Source organism: Crocodylus porosus, unplaced genomic scaffold (genome assembly GCF_001723895.1).
Source record: "Crocodylus porosus isolate Cpor-Errol unplaced genomic scaffold, CroPor_comp1, whole genome shotgun sequence".
NCBI classification, from domain to species: Eukaryota; Metazoa; Chordata; order Crocodylia; family Crocodylidae; genus Crocodylus; species Crocodylus porosus.
The window spans coordinates 6,151,182-6,162,125 of NW_017728942.1; the positions used below are offsets into that span (position 1 = coordinate 6,151,182).

At 39.7% G+C, this 10,944-nt stretch overlaps 1 protein-coding gene across 2 annotated transcripts in view; it reads right to left on the reverse strand.

Annotated features, from left to right (window-relative positions):
* SYCP2 (synaptonemal complex protein 2) overlaps positions 1 to 9,542 on the reverse strand; it is a 45,501-nt gene extending 35,959 nt beyond the window's left edge. The window contains exons 1-6 of one of the 2 annotated variants that reach the window (XM_019548215.1): positions 9,456 to 9,542; positions 8,369 to 8,414; positions 4,423 to 4,563; positions 2,535 to 2,663; positions 1,361 to 1,465; positions 710 to 734 (exon numbers count right to left, since the gene is read on the reverse strand). In XM_019548215.1, the coding sequence (XP_019403760.1) occupies positions 710 to 734; positions 1,361 to 1,465; positions 2,535 to 2,663; positions 4,423 to 4,563; positions 8,369 to 8,392 (424 nt within the window). In that variant the 5' untranslated portion in view covers positions 8,393 to 8,414; positions 9,456 to 9,542. Of the gene's footprint in view, positions 1 to 709; positions 735 to 1,360; positions 1,466 to 2,534; positions 2,664 to 4,422; positions 4,564 to 8,368; positions 8,557 to 9,455 lie in introns of those variants that run through there. The other variant, XM_019548216.1, reaches the window with a different exon arrangement.
* Positions 9,543 to 10,944: the final 1,402 nt, after the last annotated feature.

A 10,944-nucleotide genomic window follows, 5' to 3' on the forward strand; every position in this document is an offset into this window, starting at 1 on the left:
GTGGGGGGGGGGTTGGGGGTTTGTGCAAAGCCCCCCATGCAGCGTGGGGCAGCTGGGGCAGGCGGGGAGCCATTGCCAGGTTGGGACAGCGGGCAGGGGATGGGCCTGGCCTGGCTGATTCAGAGATTTGGCAGCAGCTGAATCTCCGAATCAGATTAGCCTGAATCAAATCAGGACAGTGATCTGAATCACCGAACTGAATCACTGTCCCCTGAATCGGCCGAATCTGAAGCGAATACTAGCCACTTCATACAGGCCTACTGATTTGGTTACATGCACAGGAGAACTACTACAACATATGACTGAATTATTTCCAGATAAGTTTACACCATTGTCAGGAAATGAGAAGTTTTAATTCTGCAAGGACTTAAAGTGCTGTTGGTTGTAGGTCTAAGAACATAGGTGTTTGTACCCAAAAGCTTGCAAAGAACATTTTTTCCAACTATTTAGTAGGTCTAAGATATCACATTTGCCCAAAGAACTTTGTGTCCAAGGACTTAACAGTTCATTTGCACAAGTCCTTGTGCTTCTAGGTGAGTCTTCATTGTTTCTATAGCAGGCTAAGACTGTATAAGCTTTCAGAATATGTATGGTTCCAAATGTCACAAATTTTGGTTTGATCAGGAAACAATGTTAACAATGATCACTCAAAAAAGAGATGTGATTACCAAAAGGCTTGACTAACAGTATCTACATTTTTTTTACATACCTTCAGTGTTCGTATCATGTACAATCTGCAATAAAAATAATAATAATATATCTTACTTTTGTACCACTTGAAATAGTAACATATAAATAATTTACTTTATGTCCATATAGCAAAATATTTGATCTAAAGACTTAAAGTTTTACAACTCTATCTCTCAAAACTAAACATAAGACTGGACATATTTCATGGGTCAGACAATCACATAACAATACAAATCTATTTTAGTTTAGTATCTATGATAATACTTAAATCCCTACTGACTTGTGAACGTAATTTTATGAACTCAAGTACTTCCACTGCAGAACATTAAGAAAATATAAACTGTTTGCATAATCAGGGCATAAGTGGGATAATATATATGTACTCTACAGTATTTTTTGCACTGAATACTAAGATATTTTGTGCATGAGTTTAGACATTTTCTGCATGAGTACTTGGAATATCAAGTTTCTTATGTGTAGATACTATTGCCTATACATACTGAATAAGTATGTATAAAGTCCTAATAAATATTTTATACAAAATAGTAAAACATTAGCCAAAAAAGGAAATTAAATTAAAAAAAATTGAAAGTGCCTTTTGTTGTTAAATTGCTAGTCTTATTTTTATAAATTTGAAACTTTATAAAATGTTTTATGAAATTATGTTTACCATTAAAACATCAAAGAAATCTTCAATTAGACTTTCCAGCACTTCATTTTTTTCATTTCCTTTATATATCAGAATTTCTTTTGCCTTTTCAAACCAATTAACCATGTAATGGGAAAATAAAAACATTACATTCGTTAGTGTCATAAAATGAAACAGAGCAAGAGGAGCAGTTTGCATTATACTTTACCAAGTAATGAGGATCATTCTCTTTAACCTGAAGACTTTGTCTCTTTTGTGCAGAGTACAGCCCAAACCTCAATTTTACACATACATTTCAGCAAATATGGCTGATTTCTGTCTAGTGAAGTAAAAGGCAGTAAATGACCTGGCCTGGTGGCCTGACTTCCAAATACAAAAGCTGTGCGTTCACTTTTGTGACTGTAACGGGTTATGCCAAAATAAATAAATAAATCAATTGGAAGATGGCTTAAAACGGTCAGATAATTAACTATAAATGTGAATGGTATAATAACATTAATCACTAATCGACTTGGAATTTTCTTTCTAAAAGCAGTTGAGAAGGCAAACCAGTAGTCATTCTCTTCTTATGCTGCTAATAATTCTATTCAGTGAAAGAGCTACAAAAGGTAATTTGGAAGCAGCCCATATTATATCAATATAAATATATAAAATCTGAGTCAAGGATGGCTGGCACATTCATTATACAGGTTGTATTTATCAAATATAATTGAAATAGTGTCCTAAACTTTGGGAAGTACAAAGTCTGGGGTTACTGCTACTAGCTGTAATGCTACATTAACAACTGCACCAAGAAATTCCAATTTGCGGTAGAAAAATTACTCTTTTTATATGGCAGCCTCAAATATAGTTCTTTTTCTCACCTGTCTGATTTTTATTAAAATATAGATAAAACCTAATTTAGGCAAAAAGAAAGCTCTTATGAAAAAGGTGCTGTCACTTATTAGAATAACTACTAGCATACTTACATTACTTAAACATGACATTAACATAGGAAAGCTTTATTATCTTGTTTTAGTCTCTCCTTACAAGGAGCTGTTTATGACTTTGCCATATAGTACTGGGAATCAACAGTTACTTCTGAGTGAGCAAGATTTCCCATAATCTTGGCAACTACCATATTAAGGTATTTATAGCAGATGCATTATTTAGGGTTAATTAATAAAATAATTTTTTTCCATTTGTTTATACTTATCTTTTCAACAAGACCATATTTTATCATTGCTGGAATACCATCTTCACCTTGTATGCTGATATTTTTACCAAATTTTTGAAGAGAATTTAACAAAGTTGAAACGTTCTTTACTACTTTCTTGTCTAATTCCTAAAATTGAAAAAGTAATATAAGCTTTATTATATAGTCTGTCAGCATTATATATGCTACTCTGTTCTTACAAATCAGTCCAACCACTGCTAGAAGTATTTGTCTTTCAGCAACTGGACAGAGAAAATCCTTGCAATTTCAAGTCGGACTGCTGCCCCCAAAGAATCAGTGGTACTCTATATTCTCACTTTCATTACTACTCTTCACCACTGGAGGTCACTAAAGATCTCTATTTTAGTGTCATAGGAAGTTAAAAAAATGAACTCTAAGGGTTTCATTTGGAATTATCTATTTATTCCTGCTAGTTATTCCTGGCAAAGAATTATCTACAACTATTATATTCACAAACATATATGAAAGGAGTTAAGAGATTTTCAGATGGGGGGAAGGAGAAGAGAAACAGATCACCCCAGAACAATTGTCTCAAAACGAACTGAAACTTTTAAAAAATATGCACTTGTAAGAAATGTCACAATAATTGTTACAAAGCATGATAATAGTTCAAAAAGACTGTCTTCCTTTCGTTCAGTAAGTTAGAAGTCTAACATTTTTCTAAATACTGTATAGCTCAATTAAAAAATAAGAAGCATTGTAATAATCTCCTTCCCTTTATATAAATAGTTAACATAAATATATTTACTGAGATGTATTATTCAGAATTACTTTGTCTAATATAGTACTACTGATTAACTGTACAAGGGAAGGATTGATACCTAAGGGATTCATATCAGTCTACAGAACAACACCATTGTCCACTTCCCTGAATGTCACATTAGTTCTAGAGAATCTTGACTGCAGCACCAAAGGCTATAGCTGCACTGCACTATTCTCTGCTATGGAATCTATTAAGTGCCTCAAGCTTGTCAAGTAAAGCAAGTATTACAGAAATTCCAATAATACATTGCTTTGGGATTGATTCAAATATACAAACTACTCAGTCTTAAGGGAAAGGATTAAGAAAAAAATGCCAGTAGAACATAATAGAGAATTCCTGCTAGGTGCTGGCTAGTTGCAAGCACAGCACTTCCGCTGTATTAACACTATATCTGTGCTGAAGAATACATTACATAGACCATACAGTTGTGAAACTTTTTCTTAATGACTTGAATCATTCGTATAATTACCCAAAGGCAAATTGTTGGACTTGGAATTAGATCTTTTATTTTTATGAAGTGCTGAATTGCAGCAATACACCATAATCAAGTGAAGCAGGAAATCTTGCTCCAATGTAGGCATTTAAATACCTGGGAAGATTTGTCAAAACTACTAAGCACCCTGTTTCTCATAACAAGTGAATCCTCTGCTGGATGCTGCACACTTGAAAATCTCCTTCTAACTGTGAAAGGAGAATACTTTAGAGAAACTGGGCCAAAGTTTCCCAATAAAATAAAAGGAACTGAAAAAAACTATACCTGTGGCATTTCTGATTTCTACACAAGAAATGCATGTTTGTGTACTGGAATTAGCTGATGTGGAAGAACTATATCAGGAAAAAAATATAGATAGCAAAATGATACCTACAAGCTAAATATGATTAACGACAGGGCACCAAAGGTCAATTTATTTAAATAACAGAAATCTGCCCACTAAATAAATAAAATTGTCTTCTCTGAAGGAAATATTTTCAAGAACAGTATGGAAACCACAGAATTTTTTGGCCTTCCATTGATGTAATCCAGACCATACTACAAAATGATTTTGCAACACTGCACAAGCAACAATAGCACAGGAACTTTTGATTTTAAAAAAAGAGCATTACCCGACATATAAGTTTGTCTAATTTGTTAAAAAACTGCTTGCTGCATTTATGAGAAATACCATCATTACTTTCTTTTTGCAGAAACTGCTCTAATGACTGGAAATTATTTTTTCTTGTGGCATCATCTAGGCATTTTTCCAACTGCCAAAACAAACAACAAGATATATTCAAGTCTGATATTGCCTTAACAAGATTTTATACAATAATTTCAATACAGTCAGCTTTCAGACACTGAGCAAACAACACAGGGTTTTTCCATATTAATAGGAAAATACTGGAAGTGTAGATATGTGCAGTGTAGAACAACACCACTGAGGCTTTCATTCTGCAAATATTTATTCATTGAATCAACTTTATATATGCTGTATTTTCTTGCATACAGCCTTCCCCTCTCCCCTCAATAAAACACACATCTTGCTTTTGCGAGGCAGAATACAAAAAATGTTAAAAAAAAAATTCCAGAGTTATGGCCAGCTGTGTTACATAGAATAAGTATCCCTGCTCGAAACAGTGTCTTCAGTAAGTGTGGCATCAAGAACTTCCTGTTGTGGCAAACCATCTCCTGCACCGCCACACTTCTTGGACCCTCTATATTATAGTTTCTCAACTGTGGGTACGCAAGTCACAGGCAGTGGGTATGCAGGTATCCCAACACTCTCTCGCCCTCTTTCCTCTCTCTCACCCTCTTTTCCTCTCAAAACTATGGCAAAAAATTTAAATTCCCCAGTAATAATTTGGTGTGCTGCACTTTGCAAAGCACTGGGTTCAGCCCTCCTAGCTTTGGCCAACATCACCTCTAGCAGAGGTACATACTTGAGCTGTGCACCCCGGTGTAAAACCCTATCCACACCAGATCAGACATCTGTTATATCATGACCTTATTTATATACACAGCCCTTCTTCCAACAGATGGCACACATTAGTCTGTAAATATAAAATGCCCTGAAAAACTGAGTGGTGGGGTATTTATTAAAATTTTCAGAAATTAGGGGGTGCTTGCTACTTAAAAGGTTAAGAAACACTGCTCTCTATTGCCAAAAGGACTTACTCTGTCACACAGGGACAACAGCAAAACTGTTAGTTCTTTACTGTAAGTAGTTCTTTATATAAGAGTTCCTGTAAATAAAGAGTTGTTTCCAAATCACAAGCCTTAAGATATTATGAACACTTGCTACTTCAGGTACACAGGACAATGCTCAGTCAATAGCCACTGCTGTGAAAGGATTAACAGGAGACTGCCCCTTCAGCAGACACCTCGGCAGCGTCTCCAGGCTCACTTTTCCAGCGATGAAACCAGCTTCCCCACTAAAAATATGCACCCCAATTTGGGAGGCAGGGGTGATTTTGTATAAAAGGTTTGTGTTGTATGTGAGAAAATATGGTAGTGTAAGGCCAGAAAGGTCAATCAGATCAGCATTTCTCAACCCATGGGTCACAAAAATATATGAAAGAGTTGTGAACAAACTTCAAAAATGGATTCACCTTTAAAGTAGAAAAACATGGGAAGCCATGGGTTTTCCCTTGCAAGCTGGCAGACTTCCAGCCTGCAACAGGCTGCTTGGGGCTCTCCATTCTGCCCTTGCCCCACACACCCACCCCCTACCCCACGTACTATAGGGCTGGGGGCAGGGCGTCAGGACTTGCCATTGATGTTTACAAATGGGTCCTGGTACAAAAATGGTTGAGAACCACTGGATTAGACCATCTGATGTAAGCACCTCCGACACAGGACTTTAATGTTGCCCAAGCATCCTCGTGTTGAACCTAGAATCTTGTATAGTTTGGCATCTCCCATAAAAGCATTCAGTTTTAATATGAAGATATTAAGAGCTGGAGAATTCAGCATGTCCTTAGGCAATTTGTTCCAATAGTTAATTTTCCTCATGGTCAAAAAATTATACCTTTTTTTTTATTTGAACTTGTTATTTCAGCTTCCTACTATTGGCTCTAGTTGTTTTTCTCTTCTAAATTGAATTAAAAAGCCTACAGTATCCAGGCAAGAACCTATAAACCGTAATTAAGTCATTTCTCAGTATCTTTCTGTTAAACTACACAGATTGAACTCTTTGAACTGCAAAATCATCTCTTCTTATTCATATTGATTGTTATTCTTTTTTCCTTGTTAGATACTTTTTTTTAAATGTCTAACTGACACCTTCACTTTACCAATGGGTCATGAAGGCTTTTAGACAGAACTACCCTTGGTTTTGGAGTCATGGATTTTTAACCTTATAAATGCCTCTGAAAGAAGTCCCAAATACTACTCAGTTTTCTGTGTAATTTCTTTCTACCAATCAGTTTCATGTATGATTACCATCAGCTGTTGATGCACCAAGCAGAAATCCATCTGGTTGGGACTGTATTCTGCCTTGCCATTATTGAATTGAAGTCATAATTAATAGTCTCTAGGCTGGGGCGGGCAATAATTTTGGCTAGAAGGCCACTTAGGGAGTTTTAGTAAGCTGTCACCGGCCAGGTCAGCATTGCCACTCCCCCCTGCTGGGTCAACATCCCCCTTCCCTCCACCCTGCAACCAAAACTCCCTAAGCAGTCCCAGCCAGGCAGCTGGAATGGGGCTGTGGGTGGGTGGGGTATGGCATCTAGGAATGGGATGGGTGGGTGGGCAGGCAGGGTCAGGTCTGGGATCAGGATTGCAGGGTGGTGATAGTATGGGGCAGAGCCTCAATCCACTACCCGCATGCCACTGCAATGGGCACGTTCTGTGGGCAGGGGCAAGCAGAGAGCAGATCACAGCTCGTCTACAGACACCAGCCCTTTATTGTCACTGCTCAGCAATCCCAGGGTCTCCACAGTGATTGACCAAGATTTGTGCAGGCAGGTCGTGTGGCCCAGCAGATGGGATGGGGCTGCGGGAGGGCAGGGAGCCACGTCTGGGAGCAGGACAGGTAGGTGGAGCTGAGGATTGGGATCACAGAATGGTGACAGAGCAGGGCTGGGACCCAATACAGAGCCATAATCTGTTCTCTGCACATCTCTGCCTGCACAACCAGTGCTTGTCACAAGGGTGCGTGGGCAGCGGATCGTGGTTCTGCCCTGAGTCCGGCCCAACGCTGTCACTGCCCTGCAATCCCAATCCCCAGCCTTGGCCCTATCCACCTGCAGACCCCTCCCATCCACCCCACTGCATGCCCTACCTGCGCAGGTCCCAGCCAGTCTCGAAGAAGATTCTGCACAGCACAGCAGCAGACAAGGCAGGGAGCAGAAAGCAAAGCAGCAGATTGGGTGGGGAGCACAGGATTGGAACAGAAAGCAGAGCAGAGTTCAGGCAGGGGAAGAGGATCAGAAGGGCTTTTGGAAGGGTGTGAGGCTACTAACTTGACCATGTTTGCAGGATCAGATAATTATTCAATGACTCTGAAGCCAGACAATATATATTTATTATTTGCAGAGAACCCTTAAAGGTACAGATACTTATCGTAAGATGTCAAAACACTCACAAATTATGAATGTAAAATAGTGATTTCAAAAAAAGGAAACCCTAAAAACAAAATTCTTGGAAACCATTAAAAATATTTTTACGCTGACATAGATGGTTTTATTGTATGTTTTGATATGTTTATTTTATATTCTGAAAAGCTAACGTTAATATTCCAGTGTAGGATTCTTCAACATGTAAACTTCTGCACTGCCTAGTTTGTATGCATTCTTTGATTTCAAATTGTCATATTGCGAGTTTTAGTAATGAACTAGAACTTATGAACCAGTAATCTTATATTTTTGTGCATCAATAACATGACTGCAGGTACTCAATACTTAACTAATAATTAAGCTATACCAAAATTAATTACTTAAAAATATTTGGCACAGTTAATTAAAGTTACATATTTGAATTTCCATTCCATTCATAAGTAGAAGCCAGAAGGGCTAGTAAAATTAATTTAAAACTTATTATAAACACAAATTTTCCCATTTTATTTGTACATACCTGTACGTCAGGCCTAGCTGGCATTTTGACAACTTCACCTACTCAGCTGGTCAACAAAGAAACAAACGTTATTTGAGCAAAAACTTAAGTGATGCAGCTGGGCTTTTCAATACAACTTGCAATCAATTCTGCTATCTTAATTTAAATATTTGGTCAGCAAGAAAGCATGCCAGAACTAATAAAAATGTGTGTTAGAGAATACAAGAACCATTTGTTTACTTAAATAAGGACCAATCCTGGAGTGAAAACTAATACTGCCTGAACATGTCTACACTACAAACAGTACAGCAATGAGATCCTTGTGTTTGGTACTAGAAGCAGTTTAGCCATGATAGTACGTAACTCTGGGTGGGATAACTGACCCAGCTTTTTAGAGCACCAACTGCATCCAAAAACTCCCACTGCCTTTAGGAGAACTAAGACTGAACTATGCTTAAATTAACGCTTCTCAATCAGGGTGTCAGGGCAGTCTGGGGTCCTACCAGACCTTTTGAAGGGAGCAGATAATTGCAGCTCCAGGTTCCTCCCTGCCTGGCTGCTGCCCCAGCCCTCTGGGAGGAGGTAATCAATGTAATACATAAATTAGGATTTTAAGTGGCAAGCTGGATTCATAACTTATTGGCCTTGAGTCCAAAAAGGGGTGCCTTCAGTCTCAAAAAGCTGAGAACCACTGTCTTAACCATTTGTTTAGCTGGCCAGCTACGAAGTCACGACACATTTTCCAGATATATCTTGGTAACTGGTTGGACCTTTTTTCAGGCATGAGAGTTAACTAGTGTGAATGGACGATTTAAATGAATTGCACAATTAACCCAGTCATTGCATAATACGTGCCAGGTGTACAGAGGACCACTGGTATGAATGGGCAAAGTCACCTAAAGCATAATACAAGTCCCCTCAACGGTTATGGGCAGAAGAGATCGATAATAGATCCGGAGAAGGGAAAGGCAATGCCCCTGCCCCAGGCCTAGCCCGTGGATGTGGGGGCAGGCACGGTGGGGGAGGGGGCGGGGTGTAGTCAGGCCCGGCTCTAGGACCAGAATTTCTCGAGCCCTTATTGACTCCCACCGACCCGGTCCGGCCCCACCTCTCCGCGCTGCTCCGCCTCGTGCGGGAGTTACCCGCCGCCTCGTCCCGGTCGCGAGCAACCGCCCCTGAAGGGACACGACTGGACTAGGCCGCGCGGCGAAGAAAAAACAAACGAACCAAAAAACCGCCCTCTCCTCACAGCCAATTCGAGGGGAGGAAGGGGCGTCCAGCCAATCACCGCGCGCCTCCTTGCTCTTCTCCCTCCAATCAGCGCCGGCGGGTGCCGCCCCTTGCTCCTCAGAGCACCCCGCGTGAAGGGTTAGAGGCGTGTGAGGCCCGACAGGGGTAGGGGCAGGGGGCGATTCTCCTCGCCTCTCGGGCTTCAAGTGGGGGCTGAAAGCCATCAAGACTGGCAGCAGAGAGGATGTCTTGTATGGAACCGACAGGATTTTTTTGCAAAAAAAAAAAAAAAAAAGTAATTATAAAAATAAATAAATGTCCACTCCATGCTTCCCTCCCTGTAGTCGCCTGTGGACTAGGAAAGGAGGAAGAGCAGAGCCGTTGCATTTATGCAAAAAAGTGTTGAGGTGAAATTCAGATGAAACCAGATGTTTAATGAGGCAATGCAGGGACAAAACTAAGCTGTAATTCCTTCAAAGGATTCTGCCTCCCTCTTAAAGCTGGGACGTGAGGAGCAGCTGGTTTCCCAAAGGAAGCAGAAACTTAAGACCTTAAATTTACCAAGGGCCGTTGTGGATGCTGGCTGCCATTTATAAAACAGAGAGGGAAATTGCTAGTACCTTTTAAAATTTTAATTAAATCTGTCAGTCCAATTCCTAGCCTCCATCCCGAGGCTTTGAGGCCTGTAGTATAATTACAAATACAAGCAATAAAACGCAGCGTCTGAAGACGAGTGAATCTCTCCTGCGCAGCGCTAGACATGTCCCCCCACTGGATGAATCGACAGCTTAGGAAACATCAACCGGGTTTTGTAACTAGAGGATGTAGCAAAGGCTGGGCTGTCAACAGGGAGAAAAGTGGGAATTTGTCAGGAGAAAATCACTCTTCACAGCAGGGAAATACAGTTTATGAGGATGGCCAAATAAATAAATAAAATTAAAAGATTAATGGCTTTCTAAAAGAATACAAAGAAAAAAAACCAACCCTAAACTTGTAACATACGGCAAAAAGCAATAAAACATATTTTAACCACCACCAGATGTCACTGTAATCCAAGAAATCAATGATAACCACTATATTCTATAAGATTTGATTGCTTCCTGTGTAGATCAGATGCAGGGCCACCTTATGCATTCATTTTAGATGGCTCTTAAAGCTCTTAACCCCTGGGCTGTCCGCACATCAACCCCTGAAACTAGTTTTAAGCACGCTTTAGGTGGTATAAAGTTACAGCACTCAAGAGCAGGTTTATTTCTGGTCCATGTTACTCAGTTTGTGCTCCATTAATGTGCGACTTCTTCCCACAGATGAGCTGCCCAAGTTGTAGTCCTCCAGCATCCCAGGATGCAGTGTCTCTTCCCCCACTC